The sequence below is a fragment of the Nannospalax galili genome, unplaced genomic scaffold (genome assembly GCF_000622305.1).
Source record: "Nannospalax galili isolate Female #2095 unplaced genomic scaffold, S.galili_v1.0 scaffold1343, whole genome shotgun sequence".
In the NCBI taxonomy this organism is placed as follows: domain Eukaryota; kingdom Metazoa; phylum Chordata; class Mammalia; order Rodentia; family Spalacidae; genus Nannospalax; species Nannospalax galili.
The window spans coordinates 194,167-216,813 of record NW_008350246.1 but is presented as its reverse complement, the minus strand read 5'-3'; the positions used below and the strand labels follow the sequence as shown (position 1 = coordinate 216,813).

The following is a 22,647-nucleotide window of genomic DNA, read 5'->3' as shown; positions in this document are numbered from 1 at the left end:
ATAGGGTTTATACTGAGTACAATATTGTATAACTGTAATAATTCAACTGTAAACCTAAAAATTTACAGCCAATTTTGAAAGAGATGCATCCTACCTCAGGAAACTGTTATTGAATATGTCAATTGTGTTGTAATGATATGCTTTTTCTAAGTATGTTGTTATTAAATAAATAATTTTTAAAAATTAAAAAAAAATATATAAGAGGTCTTGGGCTGTCAAGATGGCTCAGCAGATAAAGGAGCCTGCTCTGCAAGCCTGGTGATCTGAGTTGGATTCCTTGAACCCACTTAAGGTGGAAGGAGACCTGACTCCACAAAGTTGTCCTCTAACCTCCACACATGTACCATGGTGCATATACACACATGCGTGTACGTGCCTCCCTAATGATAATAGTAATAGTTTAATATGGGTGGGGAGTTGGCTTAATGGTTGAGAGCACTGGCTGTTCTTGCACAGAATCTGGGTTTGGTTTCCAGCACCCAATGGCAGATAATAACTATCCCCAATCCAGTTCCAGGGGCTCTGACACCCTCTTCTGGTCTCTGAGGGTATTACATGCACATAGTGCACTACATGCAGGCAAAACACTCATACACATAAAATAACAATAAATAAATAAATGAACGAAGAGTTTAATGTGATGGCTTTATCTATATGGGTTTGATTATAGAAACTAATGAGGCATTCTGTAAGTAATGAAACAAGGACTTTCCTAGCAGAACCAGTTGTCTCAGCAGAATGTAGGAGGGCTCTCGTTTTAAATTTCCTCCATGCACTGCATGTACAGGGTGTTTTACCAGGCAGCAAGGGCCTGTGATGATGAGCTGGTGGCATCTGCCACTCTTCCAGTCACTCATCCCAAAGCTATTTCTTCCCTTTATTTCTAGGTTTTGTTATCTCTGATGTTACAAACTTAACCCTGATGTTGGGGGTAGGCGACCTCCCCCTGTACTGAGCTTTCTGACAGCCAGTAGGCTCAAGCCCCAAAGGCAAAGGAGCTGCAGAGAGACACCCCAATACCTCAACACCCCCACCCCAACACCCCAGCAGAACGCCCCTCCCGCTGAAAGCAGCAGGGGGAAGCAGCGGGTGGTCTGCAAAGTGGCCATAGCAACCAGGAACAAACTTTTCTTTTATGCGTTTTCATACCCCTGGAGAGACAGAGACCATTGGACCTGATTGTGGACTTCTGGAAACCTTTGACTACTCAGGGTTTGTCCCCTCCCCCCACCAGGTTTGTCAGCTTTTCCCTGATTGATTCTATTTTTTACCTTCCCACATACAGCCAGACAGGTTCCAGCTGGTACCCTGGCAGCTTTATAAATTCAGGGGTTCTGGGGCTGCAAAGTCAAGCTCCTGTGGGAGCCCATGGGGGAATTAAAAGGAGACACCAGAGCCTGATGGGGCCTTTCTCTCCGAAGGAAGAAACCAGAAAATCTCAGAGCCAGGCTCCTAGTCCACTTGCTCATCAGAAAGGAAAGACTTGCTAGAGGCCCCCTATCCAAGCAAGGATTCTGCCCTGGGCAAGCAGTTTACTCTAGCCAACCTCAGACCTCCACCAGCAGCTTCAGGCAGAGACTTTTCCTGTCTTCGTCTCAAGACTCTGCACTTGGCTGGGCTGCAGAAGGGGAATCCTTCCCCACAGCTGCTTCCAGCCTCCAAAACCAGAACTCTTGACTTTCACCATGGAGCTCCAGGAGTTTTCTCAGTTCAAATTAGGGCTTCTTCAGCACTTTTACTTTTCTAACACAGACATCATGAAGAAAGTAAATAAGACCAGGGAGCTTTTTCTATGTTTTCCCCAATGTTGTCTGCAATCAATTTATCTACCCATTATCTGTCTGTCTGTCTGTGTATCATCTATCTATCATCTTTCTATCTGAGACAGTGTCTCATGTAGCCCAGGCTAGTTCAAATGTACTAAGTAGTTGTGAATGACCTTACACTTCTAATCTTCCTGCCTCCACCTTCCCAGTGTAGGATTACAGGCATGTACCACCATGCTTGGTTTATGCAGTAGGTAGGTAGATAAATGAATGATAGATGATATATAGTAGATAGATAGCTGATAGATAGGCAGGTACATATGAGGATTAGAACTTCAAGGTCATAGTGATTTTGAGACCATCCTGGGCTACATGAGACTCTGTCTCAAACAACGAGCAAACAAACAACAACAACAAAAAACCCAAAACAAAAAACCTAGTGCTGATGCTCGGTAGTTAAGAGTACTTGCTTTATCATGAGGACTGGAGTTCAAATCTCGGCACCCACATTAGGCAGCTTAAAAGAGCCTGTAACTTCAGCTCTGTGGGCTTCTATGCCTCCCTGGGGCCTCCATGGGCACCTGTACACATGCACACATACATAAATAATAATAATAAAAATAAATCTTAAAAAATTATAAAAAAACCAAAAACCAGTGAAAAAGAAAACTTACAATGAATGCTTCTGCTTTCATATAGGGTAATTGCTGAGATAAAGGGACACAGAACACAGACATCTGCCAGCTGATACTTACAAAAACATACAGTGGATCATATTCTACAGACATGGCTAAGCCCTCTGGTGGTTTCATACTCAAGATGGAGGGCTTGGCAGAGAGTTGTGTGGCATCTTCTTTGGGCAGGGCTATGATGGTGGTGACTTCATCCTGTGGAAGGACCAAGAGTGACATGTTAGTCTTGATGGTGGGCCACGAGGGGGAGAGATGGCAGCAGTTCTTGAAGGTGGCAGTGTGCTACCTCAGCCCCTTGCTTCAGGGCTCGAGCAAGCTTATGAGGTCTGTAAGTTTTTGAAGACTGGTTGACAGAGAATGCTCTATATCCTTTGATTTTGTAGAGCTGAGGAACCTGAAAATGAAAGAAGATAGCTGATTAGTTACCCTTATTACTTATTTAAATTTTTTTGTCTTTTTGAGACAGTCTCCCTGTAGCCACAGCTGGCTTGGAACTCACTATATAGACCAGGCTGGCCTTGAACTCACAGCAATTCGCCTTCTTCTACCTTCCCAGTGCTGGAATTAAAGGTATGTTGCTACCATGCCTAGCTTTGGTTATCTTTATAAACCCACTGCTATTTTCTTAAAATTGGAACAGTCCCTTCTGGAGGGAGGCTCCTTAAGACTCAAGAAGTAAATGAAACTTGAAAGATTCACAAGGCACTTCCCCAAGGTGAACAATAGCTGGGAAAAGAGACTGTCTGCACAAATCATATAGGACTCAGGGAGGCGGTTTTAGTGACATCACAGTGATGTGGGGTTTTCATTGACACAGCGGTCTTAGAGTTACCCATGCACCTGTCAGTAGCTCTGATAAACTCACTGGTACACTAAACTACAATTGAGTGAAAAAAATGTGTTTGGTCTCTCATTGGTGCTCTATCTGGGATGAATAGATTTTTGTTAGCATCTCCTAAAAACTGTCACATGACAGCCCATCACTGTTTGGTGGGATGAATCTCTCAACAATGGCTCCCTGATGGGGCTAATCCTGAGCCTTGTTTGGGGTCTTGGTACATGCCAATATTTATAATTATTTTCTCATGCCACATGTATGGCCTCATTGGAGACATACACTGAAATATTTTCATTTCCAATAGCACAAGTGGTCCTGTGTTTTAAGAAAGGCTGACTAACTTGTGTCTGCTGGGTTTTGTCCTGAGGTTTCTAATAGATGTGGAGCCGCTTTTTCCTGTATGTACAACACATGGAGCACACAGAGAAGAGATGACGGTTTCCGAATTCACATAAGGGAAAAAGAATTTGAGGTACTACTAACATGCCATCAAATAACAGAGAAAAACACACAGTATGTTACCCAATAGAAGCCAGGACAGAGCAAAGCTCATAAAACAAAGTAACTAAAATTCAACTTATTTTATTCACTTCATAGGAAACCCAAGGAGTGAAAAGATGGCTCAGTGGGTTAAGGTGCTTGCTGCCAAGCTTGGTGACCTGAGTTCAATCCCCAGGACCCACATGGTGGAAGGAAAACTGACTCCCACAAATTGTCCTCCAACCTCCAAACATGTTCCAGGGCACACATGCCTTCTCCCAATAGATAGATAGATAGATAGATAGTAGAGAGATAGAGAGATAGAAGTAGATAGATAGATATGAGGAACTTGAATAACTAATGTTATATGACAGGTCTCACCTTCAAATTGAAGAAGGAATAACTGTGCCTGATTTGAATGTCTAATGGTTTAATTGGGACCATTCCAAGGCCATCAAGAGCCTATATGGGGAAATTAGGAGAGAAACAAGAGAGCAGGTAAGCATCTGTGAGCAGAAACAGCTATGAGTGTACTTTCATTACATTTCAAATTATTACCCAAACAGCTTTACTCTCAGAACTTCTCTTCCTGTGACCACAGTTGCTGCTTGATCTGGGGGCCACAAAGGCAGTCCTGGCTGCCCTCTTACGTCTCTTAGTGTGTGTGACTCTTCTTATCATGAATGATCATAGAGACCACCTGGAGTTCCCACAGATACTTCATCTTAGTTATCACTTGACTGGATCTGGATAAGCTGCTAGGCACACCAGAGAGGGATTTTCTTGACTGGGTTCTTTGCTGTAGGAAGACCCACCCTAATGTGGGTGGCTGCTTGCAGTGGCAGCACAGATAAAAGGAAGTCTGGGGGAAAAGCTTTGTTTTTGCCTCATTTCCCTTGCATCTCACTGGCATTTTCATCTACCTTGTTGCCACCACTACCACTGCTGCAGCTGTGGGATTCCTTTGCTGATATCAGAACCCAGTTTGTTTGGGTTTCCAGTGTGAGCTGAAGCCCAGTGGCTCCCCAGGAATCCTCCAGACCTTCAGTACCAGGTTGGGACTGCTGAGGTACCCAGGCTTGTGGACCAAGCAGCTACTGGGTTCTCAGTCTCTCCAGTGTGAAGACAGACTACCTAGACCATACTGTATAAAGCAATCTAATAAGACCCCTTTCTATATATATTTATTCTATGGGTTCCGTTCCCCTAGAGAACTCTAATATACCCCTAGAGCCCCTTTAGGCTTGAAGGACTACATACTTTAGCTGTTAGGAGCCTGTTGAAAGAAACAACTGGTGAAATGAGCTCTCCTGAGGAGCTGCCTAAGCTGAAGGAGCCACCTCACAACCTTCCAGTGTGCATCTTAGGACAGGTTGAAGGAAAGTTTAAAGGTCAGCTCCTCTCACCCTGTGCCAGCTTCAGAACTCCTTGGGGGTTCAGCTGAGCCCTTTGCCAGAAGCACCATGGTCCTGATCCCCTGGCCAGACCCCATCCCTGCATAGACCTTCTTTGGATGCTGGTCCCCAGAACTCTTCTAGTATGGTATTTGCCTCAGAAACCCAGAGAACCTGGGGCAGGGCCTGCTACATTCCACACACAGCAAATACCATACTTCATCTTGTCTAAGACCCAGTCTGCCCTTAACACGATGGAATGCTAACATGCCATCTTTTGAAAGAGATGCCTTAATGTCAAAGGTGCTAAGTGTTTAGAAAGTACTTCTTAGAACTGATGAAGCCCATTATTTATGGAATAAATTCCTTTCTTCCTTCCTTCCTTCTTTCCTCCTTCCCTCCCTCCATCCCTTCCTTCTTTCTTCCTTCCTTTTTCTTTCCGTGGTTCTGAGAATTGAACCCAGGGCCTCACACATGCTAGGTAAGTGCTCTACCACTGAGCTAAATTCCCAGTTCCAAAGTTTCCTTTGTGGACAGGAGTGCTGAACACTTTTTAACCACAAACAGCAAGGAACTCAGTAGCGCTAACTGGATTCCTAGTGAAACGTAAAGCTTTATCCTACTCAGAAGCAGAGGACTGGGTTCCACAACAGAGTGATGGCCAATTCTCAATCCATTTCCCTTTTTACCTGTTAATTATTGCTAGATATTCACACATAATAAATGGAATTATAGTCTGATATTTATTCTTGTATGAAAATCAGTTTTTTTTAATTGCTTAGGAACTAAACATTCTAACATAAGTCAGTTAATTCCCAAAAGCAGAAAACATGGAATTTCTAACTTCAGTTCTCTAATCCTTGAGTAGAAAACCTACAGTGCTCAGTAAATTTTAGGCTCTGAATGACGTTTCTACTTTGAAATTAAAAAGACAACTTTGCATATGCATTTGAAATAATTTTAGTAGCTTTAAATTTTTTGTTCATTTGTTTGTTGGTTCATTCTTTCCTTCCTTCCTTTTTTCTTTAGTGTGCATGTATGTGGGCACATGTGCCATAGTACATGTGCAGGTCAAAAGACAACTTGAGGGAGTTGGTTCTCTCCTTCCATCACGTGGACCCTGGGGATTAAATTTAGATAGTCAAGCTTGGCAGGAAGAACATTTACCTGCTGAGCCATCTCACTAGTCCCAGGTGAGTGTGAACTTGATGAACATTTTATGATGGATTATGTGATCTGTGCTTCAGTGCCCTCATCTATAAAATGATAAGCTATCATATGAATTTGTTAAAGATTAAATCATGTCACTCACCTGCTTTAAGACCTGACTGTGGTAAGTGCCATGTAAGGGTTAAATAACTATCATTACTATTACTATTATTGCTATTATTTATGTGTGTGCATGTTGGTGTATATGCAGGTGCACATGTATACATATGTTTGTGGAGGCCAGAAAGTGGCTATGTCATTACTCTGGAATGTTACTTTGCTTTTGACAATGTCTCTCACTTCACCCAGAACTCACCAATTCAGCTGGATTGGCTAAGTAGCAAGCCCCACCTCTGCCTCCCCATGGGCTCTGGGGATCAAACTCAGGTCTTTGTGCTAGCAAGGTAAGCACTTCCCTGACTGAGCCATCTTCTCAGCCAAATTAACTAGTATTTTTATTATAATGCATCATCCTGCCCATAAGGGAAGAAGAGATGAGAGAAAGAAACAGAGAGACAGGGGTGGTGGGGAGGTGCAATTCCAAGCCTGATGGGTTGGCTTGTCAGATCTGGGGCTGCATGCCCTCCTTAGTAGACCAGGCCCAGATCTGCTGCTGTCATCTTGGCCTCCCACTCACCAGACAGCACAGGCTCCTCTGAGTGAAGCCTGTCTCCACAGGCCACATGGGCTCTCTGGACTCCCATCTTTCCATTTTCTTTCATGTCTGGTTCCACAATAAGCAGATGCCCATGCTTCAGACAGGGAGGGATGAGCCCAGGTTTTCAGGGAGCTCAGTGCAGGTACAGCAGGTATAGGCCCCCGTGTTGGTCTTTGTTCATAATTCCCTGGACACAAGTCTCCTTTGGAGCCTCTCAGAGGAGGTGAAGAAACTGAGGATGGGCCTTTCCAGCAATCTGCCCAGTAACCATGTGATCTTGCTTGCCCGGCCCCACAGAGGAGAGGTACCCACCAACTCGTTGTAGCTCTGAGAAGTGTTGTAGGATGGGAAGGCAAAGGGCAGGACTTCCTCAGGCAATACTGAGAAGCGGCACGGGTAATACTCCTGACTTACTCGGGACCGAAGGTATTGGAAGGGATTCTTCTCTGTGTGGGAAAGACAGAAAAGTACTTTTAGTTGGGCTGTAAGGTATTTTCTATGCGAAAGCAGCATCTTTAGTTGTATATTTATCAAATACCATGTTCCAAAGGGTATTTATGTTTATTTTTTTCAGTGGTATAGCCACTGGTGAGTTGCCTACACTCCTGTAATTAAATACATTGGGTCACCAAACACAAACACAAACACACACACACACACACACACACACACACACACACACACATAGAAGGGGGACTGGTTGGGAAGAGCAGGGGATCAATGGGAGAGGACAAGAGAGGGTAAAGGGGGTGAATATGATCAAAATATACACATATATGAAAATATAATAATGAAGCCCATTATTATGTATAACTGGAGATATGTTAATATAAACTTAAAAATTCAGATTTATATATTCATGCATGTATATATGCATGTATACACATGTAAGATATATGCCCATTTTCGGTACCTGTGTTTCCTCCATACTTCCTTTCCCCCCTTCCTCTCACTGAGACAGGGTCCCATGTAGCCTAGCCTGGTCTTGAACTTGCTATGAAGCTGAGGATGACTTTGAACTCCTGATCCTCCTGCCTCTACTTCCTGAGGGCTGGAATTAGAGGTGTGGTAAGCACTTTACTAACTGAGAAACATTCCTAACTCCTTTTACCTTTAGTTTTTAAATTTTTATTTCATTTTTGCTTGTAAAATTACAATTCTCTTTTTAAAAATTTATTTTATTTTTAAGAGGATTTTTATTTTTAGTTTGAATTATGTGGATACGTATGTGCAGAAGATTGCACACATGAGTGTAGTGCTCGGGGTGGTCAGAAGAGGACACCAGATCCCCTGGGGCTGGAGTTACAGATGGTCTTAGGATGCTGGACATGGGTGCTGGGAAGCAAACCTGGGTCCTCTGCAAGATCAGTCTATGCTCTTAACTGCTGAGCCATTTCTATAGTCCCCAAAATTCACTCAGTTATTATTAATATGTGTTTGTGCATAATCCCACTTCCTTTCCCCTCCCTGCTCTCCCTACAAAATTCTCGATCTCTTGTAATCACTATTCTACTTTCAGATTCACCTCTCTGAATCTATAATTCTTTTTCTTTAAAGAATTATTTTTCCATTTGATTATGTGTACATGTGAGTGTATATGCATGTGAGTGTATATGCATGTGAGTATATATGCATATGGGTACAGATGCCCTTGGAGGCTGGAAGAATGTGTTGGAGTTACAGGTGGTTGTGAGCCACCTAACATGGGTGCTGGGAACTGAACTTTAGTTCTCTGCAAGAGTACCAATTACCCTTAACTCCTGAAGTGTCTCTCCAGCCCCCATTTCTTCTGCTTTTTGTTGTATGACAGGCAGGGTCTTGTTATGTAACCCAGGCTGGCCCTGAGCTCCTGACCTTCCTGCTGCCTTCTTTTGAGTGCTGGGCTTTAAATAATGAGCTATTTCCTCCGAAAGAGATGAATGAGGTGCTTTTTAAGTATTTAAAAAATTTGTTTACCTACTTACTTATTTAATTCATATATGAGTTTGCATGTTTACATGTACACATGTGCCCAGCTGCAAGTGCGCCACTGTGGCATATTTGTGTAAATTGTTTCTCTCCTTTCATAATGACAGAAGAGGACATTGAATTCCCTGGAGCTGGAGTTACAGGTGGTCGTGAGCCACCCAACATGAGTGCTGAGAACCTAATATACATCCTCTTCAAGAGCAGTAATGCTCTTAATCATTGAGCCATCTCTCTAGTCCCCTGAACTATAACTCTTACTTTAAAATACTTCTGATGAATTAGAAGGTTGAATTCTAGAAGGCTTTTTATGGGCAACCAACCACTTATGACTTGGATGTAAAGTTTATTATTAAAGACATTTTCCTTGTTAGAAACTGCAATATCAGAATAATTATAAAAATTATTATAAAATGATAATACAGGAGGAAAACAGAATAATTAAAATGCTGCAAAGTGTATGTTTTAGTGGAAAGGAAGGTATGGTTACTGCAGAGAGGTGGGGGCTGATGGAGGCAGGCACAGCAGATGGGGATGGGGTGGTACAGCCTGTCTGTGACTCTGTGTGAGCCACAGACTGGAAATACATGTATTGGGACAAAATTGTGACATGGCTTTTCAGTTTTCAGAAGTGACTGGAAGTAAGCCTGCAACAGCTCCAGCCAACCTATGGACCACAGGGTCAAAACTCCTTTTTGTTCTTCTCTCTCCCTCTCTCAATTTCTCTCTCTCTCTCTCTCCCCTCTCTTGTGCTCTCTCTCCCTTCCCTCCTTCCCTCCCTTCTTCCCTCCTTCTCTATCTTTTGCGTATGTTGTCTGTGTTCATACAGGTGCACATGTATGTGCAAATGGGTGCACAGGTGTGGAGACCAGAAGACCCCAAGTGTTGTTATTCAGGTGCAGGTCCACTTGGTTTCTGAGGTAGGGTCTCTTATTATCTTGAAACTTGTCAAGTAGGTTGGAGTGGCTGGCCATCAAGCCCCTGGGATCCTCCTGCCTCTGCCTCCCCAACTCTGTGATTATAAGAAGCATGGGATTATAAGCTGCCTCACCTGGCTTTTCTATGTGGCTTCTGGGGCTCAAACTCAGGTCTTCATGCTTACAAAGCAAGCACTTTACTGACTGAACTGTGTCCCTAGCCCCAAGGACCAGAATTTCCTTAAACAGTAAAGACAAAGGCTAGGTTGAGAATATCCTAGATTCAATCTGTCAGCAAGTAGAAATGACAAGTATTCTTGTGTCTCTACTGGTGACAAACAGCAAAGGTCACGCCATAGGTGCTACATCTTGGTCTGGAATGGGAAGATCTTTATTACTATCTGGGTAGGTACTTCAACCAAAGGTGGCATGGAGAGCTGGGCCAGGTGTGATAATGGCAGCCAAAGTTGTCCATACCCTTCCCCAGGGGTGTGAGAATATGCAACTACCCATGGAGAAAGGGGCTTAACAGATGTAATGAAGTTAGGTCTTCCAAGATGGCCAGATTATTCTGGGTTTCCAGGTGGGCCTGTTGAAATCACAGGCTTGCTAGAGGAGGTGAGAGGAGAGTAACATGAGGAAGGGTTCAGGAGCCAAGGAAAGCAGGCAGCCTTGGGCAGCTGGAGACAAGGAAACTGAGGTTCTGGGGAGCCTCCACAAGGTTTTTGTGTGGCTACTGACACATTGGTTTTAGACTCCTGACTTCCACAAGCTATGACATTCATGTGTGGATGTGTTCATGTGTGTGTGTTCATATATGTACACATGTATATGCGTGTGCAGGTGCATGTGGCAGTCAGAGTACAATCATGAGTGTCAGTTCTCAGGCATCTTTTATTTTTTCTTTGGCCTGGAATTTCACCAAGTGGGTGGGGCTTGCCAGCCAGGGAGGTTTGGGACCCTCCTGTCTTTGCCTCCCATCTCACCTCCCTGAGATCACAAGCATATACCACTGCACTCAGCTTTTTAATGTGGATTCTGGAGATTGAACTCAGGTCCTCATGCTTATGAGACAAGTGCTTTGCTGACTGAGCCATCTCCCCAGTCCTGAATGTCTGTTGTTTTAAGTTGTTGAGTTGGTGATCGTTTGTTATCCTGGCAACAGGAAACTAACATGTGGGAATTGTGCCATGATTTGATGTCAAGTAGCTGAGTTCACTGGAGAGAAACCTGGGGCTCAGGGATATCACAGTCCCTGCATGCCCTCTGTTGTGAATTACCTTGTATTAGAGATTTCTTGGTTTGAATGAGCTTTCTCATTATTCCTTCCTTGTCCATTTCACGGATAGCCTCAAGCATAATGAGTAACCGTCGTTTAACCATGACCTGGAATTGGAAAGAACAACGTGGAGCTAGAAATTGATACATACTTGTCCTGATTGCCAAAAGGTGAGCAGCTTTGCTCTCTCAGGCACTCCTCCCGATGATGTTGCCATGAGCCCAAAAGTGGTGCACTGAAACCTCTGAAACTGTGAGCCGAGATAGACTTCCTTCCTCATAAGTTAATTACGTCAGGTATTCCATCACAGTTATGGAAAGCTAACACACCAAGCCTATTGCTGCTGTCCCTTGGATGAGGTATGGCTCTGGCCTCTAGGGAAGTCACACTTAAAGGAAGGGATGAGAGAGTGCAGGCAGATGCCGTCAGCGGTGCTGAGCAGGTCCTTCAGTGTTAAAGCTCATAAGGATTGTTCTTTAGAGGACAGGTAGACTGGAACATAGAGTGGAGATGGAGAGGCATTTGGATTGGAGGGGGAAGAGCAGAAATACAGGTGCACAGAGGGGAATAAGCATGATGGCCTGGAAGATAAGGATGGGTCGACAAAGAAGGCAGAGGTCTGACAGTAGCCAGACCACAGGTACCTCACACCTCTACTGCCATTAGAGGGCTGGAGATAGGCTTCTTCCCTCTTTCCTCCCTGTCTCCCTTCCTCCCTGCCTCCTTTCAATCCTTCCTTTTTCTGTGGTATATGCACATGTTCTTATGTGTGTGTGTGTGTATGTGTGTGTGCAAGTATGCATGTGCTTATGGAGGCCCAAGGTCATTATCAAGTGTCTTCCTCAATCACCATTCACCTTATGTTTTGAAATAGGTCTCTCACTGAACCGGGAAATCTCTGATTTCACTGCACTGGCTGGCCATTGAGCCCCAGGGATACTCTTGTCTCTGCCTCCCCAGTTCTGCCTGGCCTTTTACATGGATCCTGGGGATCTAAACTCAGGTCCTCATGTTGGTACAGTGAGCACATAACCAACTGAACATCTCCCAGCCCCAGCAGAGACTTCATTTCATCCTGACAACAGAGAAAGTGCCTAGGGACTGAGGATGTGCTTGGTAGAAGCTCAGCTTGAGGTGGAGTCACAGTAGGAGGTGACACTTTGAGGGGAGTCATGAGCCTTGTGTCAGACTGACTCTAAGAGTGTCAGTCCTCTATGGAAATAATTACTCCAGATCCCACTGCATTAGACTTGTTGTATGATCCCCAGAAATTCCTCTCCTAGGTATGTAGACTCAAGAGAGTAAATGTGTCCACTAACTTGGGTATGAATATTCATAGCATCCTTGCTCAGAAAGGCTCAAAGGTAGAAACTTCTGGACTTCTCATCAGTGGATGAATAGATAAAATATGATCTATCCAAACAACAGAATAAAAGGGATGAGATAAACTGGCCATGGTGGTACACACCTTTAATCCCAGCACTCAGGAAGCAGAGGCAGGTGGATCTTTGTGAGATTGAGGCCAGCCTGATCTACATAGTGAGTTCCAGGTCAACTGTGGCTATAGTTGAGACCTGTATCAGTAATAATAATAATAATAATAATAATAATAATAATAATGTGAGATAATGCTACAACACCAAGGAGCTTGAAGAGATATTAAGTAAAAGACCATATATTGTATGATTCCATTTATATGAAGTGTCCATAAAGGAAAATCCATCAGGATAGAAGGTGAATTAATGGCTCCTGAGGGCTGGGGAGGAAGGGAATGGGCAGAGACCAAGTCCCTTTTTGGGTAATAAAAATGTTCTAAAATTAGATAGCAGGGTGGGGGTGTAGCTCAGTCAGTAGAGTACTGGCCTAGCATGTTCAGAGCCCTGGGTTCCATCTGCTGCACTGTGTAAACCCTGTGTGGTGTGCATGCCTATGATTGCAGTCTTCAGGAGGTGGAGGTGGGAGGATCAAGAATTCCTTGACTATATAGTAAGTTCAAAGTCAGCCTGGGATAGAGAAATCCTGACAAAAAAAAATAAGTAGATAAATAAACAAGTAAATAAATTAATAGCAATGGTGGCTGAACAAATCTGTGAATATATGAAAAACATACTGTCCTAGTTAGCTTTAACTGTCAAATTGATGCATCCTAAAGTAAGTTGAGAAGGGGGTCTCAATTGAGGGATGGCTCGGTTCAGATTGGCCTGTGGCCATGTCTGTGGGGGATTGTCTGGATTATTAACTGATGCAGGAGAGCCCAGGCCACAGTGGGGCAGCACCTGTTCCCTGAGCAGGAGGCTCTGGGCTCTGTAAGAAAGCTAGCTAAGCATGAGCTGGTGAGCAAATGAGAGAGCAAGGCAGCGAGCAGTGTTGCTTTGTGGTTTCTGCTGCAATTCCTGCTTGAGTTCCTGCCCCAACTTCCATCAGTGATAAACTGTGGCTTGGAAGTGGAAATCAAATGGACCTTTTTCCTTCCTAATTTGCTTTTGGTCAGTGTTTTTTTTTTTTTTTTCACAGCAATAGCAATGAAACTAGAACATGTACTCAACAGGACACTTTGTGAAGGTGATTTTTATGATGTGTATTTGCATTTCAGATATGTTACTCCTAAAAAGTCACTGTTTGATTTCCTGTGCTGATAACTAAACAAGTCAAAATGCAGTCTGATACCGAGACTTACCTTGCGTGCTACTTGTTGGAACCGTCTTTGTGCCCTGAATCTGTTGAGCCACATATTATTAATGAGTGGATCAAAATTAGGATGAAACTCCTGGCTTTTCTGTGAATATAAAACAGAGGCACATCTTACATTTAAATATGAACTGGAGTAAGCATTTAACAAAACATTTTAGGGTTTGATCCCTGGCTGGGTGTGGTAGTGCACACCTGTAATGCCAGCACTCAGGAGGGTAAGGCAGGAGGATCCTGAGGTTGAGGAGACTCTATCAAAGCAAATAAAAAGCAGGGGTCAGTAAAATGGCTCAGCAGATAAAGGTGCTTGCCACCAAACTTGGGTTTTATTTCTAGAATCCACATGATGGAAGGAAAGAACTGACTTCTACAAGTTGTCTTCTGATTTCCATGCCCATGCTGTAAGCATGTTCCTCCTAAGTAGATGAATAAATAACTAAATGTAAAAAAGCAAACATGAAATATATGGAATTTGATCACAAATCAAGTTGTTATTCATTTGTTCTGCTATTTAAGAAAAAATGTTCTGATTTATTTTAACTTTATAGGTATGAGTGTTTTGCCTGTCTGTATGTAAGTGCACCCATGAAGCCAATGCCTGCAGGGGTCAGAAGATCACGTCAGATCCCCTGGAAGTGGAGTTATTGACAATTGTTAGCTGCCATGTGGGTGCTGAGAATTGAACCTAGGTCCTCTGCAAGAGCAGTTAGTGTTCTTAATCACTGAGCCATTTCTCCAGTCCCTTGTGCTATTTAGTGAGCATTATTAAGCACTTTTAGTGCATATAACATTATATGGAATGTTTCTGGAGTTGGGGGTCAGAGTTATAAGACAAGATTTCAGATCCCCAGAACTCACATAAATGCTGGGTGGGTATGGCAGCCCTTTTGTAATTCCAACCTCAGAAGGTGGAGACAGGAGATTCTCAGTGCAAGTTGGCTCATGAGATTAGCCATGTTGGTGAGCTCTGGGTTTGATTGAGAGACCTTGCCTCAATGAATAAGTTGGAGAATGATTGAGGATGATTCCTGACATCAACCTTTGGTCTCCACACATGTACATACACCCACATGCATATGCACTCACACAGATGTGTGCCCACATACTTGCAAATATGTATACACATACACATGAACAATGGAAAGAGAAAAGTAAAGAGGAAGTGGAGGAGCAGAAGCAGGAGCCACAGTACATGAAGTTGTCAATTTCAGAGAAAATAATTAAAGGGGTTGTGTGTATGTATGTATCCATGTGTACAAGTACATGTGCACATGTGTGTGAGGGAGACCACAGATTGACATCAGGAGTCTTCCTCAATTGCTCTTCACCTTCAAGTTTGAGACAGGGTCTCTTGCTGTGATCTCTCTTGGAACTCACAGATTTAACTATACTGACTGGCCAGGGAGACCCAGGGATGCTTTTGTCTCTGCATCCTCAGTACTGGGATTATAGGGATATTCTATCACCCGTGGCTTTTTACATGGTTACTGGGGACTGAACTTGGGTGCTCATGCTTATAAAGAAAGTACTTTACTGAGCCATCTTCCCAGCTATTAATTACAAATTTTCATGCTTAACTTACAAATGTTGACTGTCTACTTGACACAGCCTAGAATAACCCAAGAGGAGAATCTCAACTGAGGGAACATTCAGATCAGAGTGACCTACGGGCACCTCTGTGGGGGACTGTCTTGATTGCTAAATTGATTGTAGGATGGTTCAGCCCACTATGGGCACCACCATCCCTAGGCAGGTGGTCCTGAACTATATAAGAAAGCTAGTTGATGGGGCTGGAATGATGGCTCAGTGGTTAAAAGCATGTGATGCTCTTTCAGAGGGCCCAGGTTTGGTTCCACATCAGATGGCTCACAACCACATTTAACTCCAGTCCAGGGGATCCAATGCCCTCTTTTGGCCTTCTTGGGCACCAGGCACACATGTGCTTCACATACATGTAAAATAAATATTAAAAATAAAAATAAATATTATAAAAAGAAAGTTAGCTGAGTATAGTCCTGCCTGCCAGCCGGCTAGCAAGCAGCATCCACCATGGCTCCTGCTGTACTTCCTTGGCTGTGACATGGGTTCCAAGGTTAGAAGTAGTGCTGTGTTGAATAGCAAGCAGGCCCACCTTCAAGTTCTTGCCTTGACTTCTCTTAATAATGGACTCTGACCTGGAGTGGAAGCCAAATAAACTTCCTCCACTGAGTTGCTTAAAAAAATTATTTGATTTTTAATTATGTGTATGTGTAGGTGTGCACACGTGAGTGCAGGTGTCTGTGGAGTCTAGAAGAGGGCACTGGATCCCCTGAAGCTTGAGTTCCAGGCTATTGTGAACTGCAATGTGGATGCTAGGAGCTGAGCTCTGATTCTCTGCAAGAGCAGCCGGTGCTCTTAATCATTGGCTCATCTCTCCAGCGCCCTTAAGTTGCTTTTTGTTGGGAGTGTTTTATCACAGCAACAGAAAGGAAGCTAAGATACATAATAAAATAGCACTCTGAAAATATAAGCACATTAAAAACCATCAGTTAGGGGCTGGAGAGATAGTGCAGCAGTTAAGAACACTGACTGTTCCTGTAGAAGACCTGGGTTTGAATCCCAGAACCCACATGACAGCTAACAACTGTCCATAACTCCAGTTCCAGGGGATCCCACAGTCTCTTCTGTCTTCTGTGGGCATTGCACGACACAGGTGCACTTACCTACATGCAGGCAATACACACATACACATAAAATAAAAATAATAAATAAAATATTAAAAAAACAAAAAGCCCATCAGTTGCCTCTTGGTGAAAAAATTTCCACAAAATTATTTAGCATCTTTAAAAATGTACATTTAAAGAACTACCACTTCAATTAGATTCCAAACAAAGAGAAGGCACCCACCTCATCCAACTCTCGAACAATCCGCTTATTGGTCCTGTCTGTCTTGAGTCGTTGAAACTCTTCATCCAAAATAGGATCTCCTCGGTCTAGCTAGGTTTTTAAATCACCAGATTCATTAAAGTCGAGGACAAATGCATAAAACTTTCTCTTTAAAACTTGTGGAAACCTACTGAACAATGGATTAAACCACCCATGGAGTTCTGGCTGGCAGAGGTGGAGACATAGCAGGTTAAATAACTCATTCTTATTGTTTAGATGTGGGGAGGCTGGCCTCAAACTCAATATGTAGGTGAGGATGATCTTGAAGCTCTGATCCTTTTGCCTGCACCTCATGTGTGTTGGGATCATAGGCATGTACCACCATATCTGGTTTATTTGGTGCTGGGAAATAAACCCGGGGCTTCCCAAATTCTAGGCGAGAGTTCAGGATACCAAGTGAGTGACATCTCCAGTCCAAGGTCTTTTTGTAAAAATTACATTTATTTACTTATTTATCGTGTGTGTGTGTGTGAGTGTGTGTGTGTGTGTGTGTGTTGTTGTTGTTGTTGCATGATGTGCCAGTGGAGATCAGAGGACAACTTGCAGGAATCGGTTCTCTCCTTCCATCATGTAGGTTTTAGGGACCAAACTCAGGTTGTCAGGATTGACAGCAAGTATCTTTACCCAGTGAACATCTCACTGGCCCTTAAGATCTTGTAAAATAAATGATTAATCTGAGCATCATTCTTGTAACCCCAGTACTCAGCAATTGGAGGCAGTGAGGTCATCCTCAGCTACATAGTGAGTTTGAGGTCAGCCTGGACTATATGAGTCTCTCTCTCTCTCTCTCTCTCTCTCTCTCTCTCTCTCTCTCAACTATTCCATGGTGAGTTTGATAAAAAAGTACTTGATATTTTATTTTTAAAATAGCTTTTCAAGGAAACTTTACAGAACACAAAGCTACAGTTAAACAGCAGTTCATACATGTCATTTCCAAATATGAAGATGTGGGAGTTTTATGTCCTTTTGTCTTATGAAAAATTAGATGCATTGACTCAAATGTCTGGTTTATATTTCAAATTTAGGAAGAAAATGAAATATGATATCTGACCTGACAAGACACTTGTTTTCTTCTACTAGACTAGTTCAAAATATGGCTTGTGGGTCACATGGGCCCAGGGAAGCTATGAATGTGGCCAAACACAAAATTGTAAACTTACTTGAAACATTATGAGATTTTTTGGAGGTTTTTTTGTGTGTAATTTGACTATTCAGTTTTTAAGTGTGAATTTTATAGATGACAGCATCATATCACAACGTCAGAAGATTGGACATGGGGCTGGAGAGATGGCTCAGTGGGTAAGAGTACTTGTTGCTCTTGCAGAGGACTGGAGTTTGGCTCCCGGTACCCACATTGGGCCCTTACAACCACCTGTAACTCCAGTTCCAGGGGAGTCTGAGCTCTGAGGGCAGTGCATTGACATGTACCCCCCCCCACATATACACATAATTAAAAATAAAAATCCTATAAAAATGTCCACATCTGCATCCTCTATTCATTGACATTCTGAGGTTCACACTGCTAAGCTTTCCTATCTGTTGTGGCATGAAGTAGGTTCCCCACAGTTCACACATCCATGCCCTAACCCTAGCCCTTCAGCATGTGTCTGTATTTGGATGGTCTTTAAAGAGGCGATCAGTTAAAATGAGGTATTTCTACTGAGTCCTGAACCACTGTGACTGACGTCCTTATGAGAAGAGATCAGGACACAGACACACACAAGGACAAGATGATATGAAGACCCAGAAAGAAAACAGTTGTTTGTGAGCCAAGAGAGAGGACCAATAAGCATCAGCCAGCCCTGCCAACCCTGGATTTCTGGAAGCTTCCTGTTGGGGCTGCCCAGCCAGAACTCAGCTACAGAGACTCAAGCAGATGAATGCAATGTGTGATGATTCTGCAAGACCTGTCAATCAAATTCAATGTCTCTAGCCATGGAGGCTTGGCTGAGTGCTGTCTGCTCCTGCCCAGTATGTCCTATGACTCAGGCATCACTGTTGATTACCAGTGTCCTCTGTGCCTGTCTCATGCTCACTACCACACCCAGCTGTTCCATGTTCTTGTCACCAGAGGTTGGCCCATGTCTTTTGTAACTGTCCCATGCTCCTGCCATCACTGCCTGGTCCTCAGTGTCATCTACACCTGACCTATGCTTCTGTCACCAAGGATTAGCCCATGTCTTTTGCACATGTCCCATGCTCCTGGGCATAGATTAGCGCTTAATTCTTGTTTACAACTGATATTTCATTCTATGGACTTCTGTCGCAATCCAGCTCCGAGTGGCTTCATGTTCTGTAGGCCATGGGGCAGGTGTGTATCATGCCCAGAGCTACAACCTGACTTTGAATCATTCCCTCTGCTTGAGGCCTTTGTTTTCTCTGCTAATTCTTGATTTCCAGTTATCTTCCTTCTCTGGTTCCTGAATTCCCTGGAAGACCCAGCATAGGCCTCCTGTAGCATCTATAGACACCCTTGACCTACAGTTGGTGATTTGTGTGCCATCAGCCTCCTTCTCCTTTCCCAACTTTATGCATTTCCCCTTTCCTCTCCTCCCTTCCCCTCCCCTCTCTTCCTCTCTTCTCTCCAATCCTCTTTCCTTCCTCTCTCACTCTCTTGCTCTCTTGTTCTCTTGCTCTCTCACTCTCTCACTCTCTTCTCCTGTGCTGGGAGTTGAACCTAGGGCCTCACATGTGCTATACAGGTACGCCACCATCCACCTGTACTCCAGTCCTCTATGCATTTTCTCTTTCCTGATTTGGCATCTTGCATACAACAGGAATTAAAATGGCTTAGTGAAACGAATAACGAATAATATAAAATTAGCACTCATTCTGACCTTGTATTTCTCGTGTGCTTTGTGCCACTCCTCAGCGAGATCTTTTCTAAATTTAAGTGATATATGATCTTTACCAAGGTGCACCTGCCTGTGGGGAAAAAAGACAACTTCCAGAAGTCTGGTAAACATCATCGACTTTAACATGGAGTGTGTTTGCTATGTTCTCTAACTAAGAAGGGATGGGGAGAAGTTAGAGGAAGCCACCCCCTGGCGATTAGCATGTCCTGTGATTCTACTAATTCATGCTAAAGTATGTGTGAGTTAATAAAACAATGGCTGGGGAGCTGGCTGTCAGTAACGTGCTTGCCTTGCAAGCATGAGGACCTGAGTTCAATCCTCAGGAGCCAGGTACAAAAAGCCAGGCATGGAGGCACATGTTGTATAAACCCAGTGTTGGGGAGGTGGAGATAGGTGGTCCTCTGGGCTGGCTCACTAGTCAGCCTAGTCTACTTTGGTGAGTACCAGGTCAGTGAGAGACTCTGTCTCAAAAAACAAGATGGATGGTACTTGAGGAACAACATCCAAGGTTGACCTCTGATACACACACACACACACCCAGACACACACACACACACACACACACACACACACACACACACACACACTGATACCCAGCATCAGTAGTCATCGTAGTCATCATGGGAATATGGAACAAAGTTGCACAGTGTATCACCCCATACACACTAAGCTAGCTATGAGAAGTTAAAAAAATCATGGATATAAAGTCATCAGGTAGATTTCAATGGGAATTGTTATTAATTAATGAAGCAAATTTTTATGCTTCTTCCTCAAATACAGTTCATTTTTAATTTATTAATTTTTTTGTGCATTTCATACAGAACATCCCAAACAATCTTATTTATCTTTATACCTGCATCCCCAATGGCACCCACCCATAGCCTCCCCCGACCCCACTGGAGCCCATATACTCTGTCATCCCTGTTACTGTCCACTGTGTTATTAGTGCCCCCAGCCATTCCCCAGTGCTAGTCCATCCACTGAGTCTAGTCAACCTATCTAGAGTTCCTTGTTTTAGGAAGATCAGCTCTTCCTCATCTAGCAGCAATCAGTTGCCAACATTCCTTTAGGTAAGATTGGGGTCTGCTGTTCATTTTCTCAGTTCTATGCTGGGTTACTGTCTGGGAGTCTCTTGGGCCACCCTGGCCAACAACTCAAAGGAAGGCATCTCCTATCTGGCATTGTTTCTTGTTATGTAGCCTTTAGCTATACACATGGACTCTTTGGCTACACTTTCCTTTTGGGTGTTTAAGACCATATAGTTTGCCCAGATTAACCAAAACTAGTATTGCTGAAGATATGGAAAAATGGAACTCTGTTGCTGGTGAGAATGTAAAGTGGTGTGTTCACCATGAAAAACAACTTAGTGAGTCCACAAAAGGCATACTGTAGAGTGACCCAGCAGTTCTGCTCTTGGATATATAACTAAGAAAATGAAAACGACGTTATACAAAAACTTATATAAAGCTGGGGATGGTGGCCCATGCCTGTTATCCCAGCACTCGGGAGGCAGAGGCAGGCATATCTCTGTGAGGTTGAGGCCAGTCTGGTCTACACAGTGAGTTCCAGACCAACTATGCTACAGAGAGACCCTGCCTCTAAAAAAAAAAAAAAAAGCTTATATAAATGCTAACAGAAGAATGAACTAGTCAGGAATGTTGTGATATGATGAACCTTGAAAATCTGATAAGTGACAGAAACCTGTGACAAAAACCTTAAACTATTGGCTTGTGTATTAATTTGTTATCTGTTTTAAGCTGGGGATTAGAAGAGTTTAAAAGGTTGAATAGGGGATGGTGAGATAGATCAGAGGGGAAAGGGGCTTGCCACCAAGCCTGGCAACCTAAGTTTCAGTTTCTGGGATCCACATTGTGGAAGGACAGCGCTGACATGTGTACTGTGGCACACATGCACTCCCCCCAATAAAGAAATGAATGTAATTTTTAAAGTTTAAATATTTGTTCTAAGAAATCAAATAGTCCTCTAAAAAAAATCACCCATGTAAATTTTCACTGACCCTTGTGGGTCTGAACTCATGGCTAGGCTCACGGTATGCTGTAGTTTAAACAAGTGTAAAAAGTGTTTTGATCTCAACACAAGAACGTTCGTATTTGAACTTCAACCATGCCCACCCCCAGCTGCGGCCCTCCCCTCCAAGATGGTTTCTGGGGCAACAGTACATGGCACATGGGGTCATAGTGAGAGAAGAGATCGTGGGTGAGATGTGGGGTGCCTGAGTCACCCCACACCTGACAGCAGTGCAGGGAGGACGGACCCAATACTCTCCCACAATTCACTGCGGTCGTGCCCTGTCTGGTCACGTGTAGGAAACATAATTTTGGTTGCATTAATTTATTCCTAATTGCCACTCATTGTGAAATAGAAAGACCCTCGGAGGAGAAAGATAATTGAATTCACCAGAAGTAATACTGGTTGCAGATCGCTGTGGGCGTCTGCTAAAAGCAGCCACCCTGTCACCCTATATTTATCAATACGAATAATCTCCCATATTTACCACTTGAGCTGATTCTGGCTCTCTTCCTGGATGTTCTGCCTTACTTTCTGTTCAAAGAGCGCCTCCTTCATCTGTCTTGTTTTGGAAATTTCGTCACTCTGGTCCAGGACTAGAGGCAGGAGCAAACAAAGATGACGGCAGTAATCAAATCAGAGTTATTTGCCCAGACGAAAACAAGTTTCTAGCGGTGCAGTGTTTCAGCATCTGACTGGGATTTTGTTCATTTATGATAAAGGTGACAAGACAGAGTTCTTTCTTATCTGCCCCAGGGACTGGCAGACCATGTGATTACCTTGTTTTAATTCTTTAATCTTCAATTTTCCAGGTTCTTGGTTTAAAACGGTTGCCACAGCAAATGGATTTGACAGATTTACTGGAAACCTCAGGTTCTGGTACTCGATTTCCTAAGGACCAAATAGGTATGGAGATGAGTTGTTTGCACCTCTTTCTTTTCACCACACGGCGG

At 43.4% G+C, this 22,647-nt stretch overlaps 1 protein-coding gene across 1 annotated transcript in view; it reads right to left on the bottom strand.

The window, feature by feature from the left end:
- Cfap221 (cilia and flagella associated protein 221) overlaps window positions 1-22,647 on the bottom strand; it is a 105,106-nt gene that overhangs the window by 30,700 nt on the left and 51,759 nt on the right. The window contains 10 exon segments of the mRNA XM_008847375.2: window positions 2,522-2,653; window positions 2,745-2,852; window positions 4,158-4,238; window positions 7,350-7,483; window positions 11,200-11,305; window positions 13,876-13,974; window positions 16,773-16,862; window positions 19,649-19,736; window positions 22,182-22,290; window positions 22,474-22,623. Coding sequence (XP_008845597.1) covers window positions 2,522-2,653; window positions 2,745-2,852; window positions 4,158-4,238; window positions 7,350-7,483; window positions 11,200-11,305; window positions 13,876-13,974; window positions 16,773-16,862; window positions 19,649-19,736; window positions 22,182-22,290; window positions 22,474-22,623 — 1,097 coding nt within the window.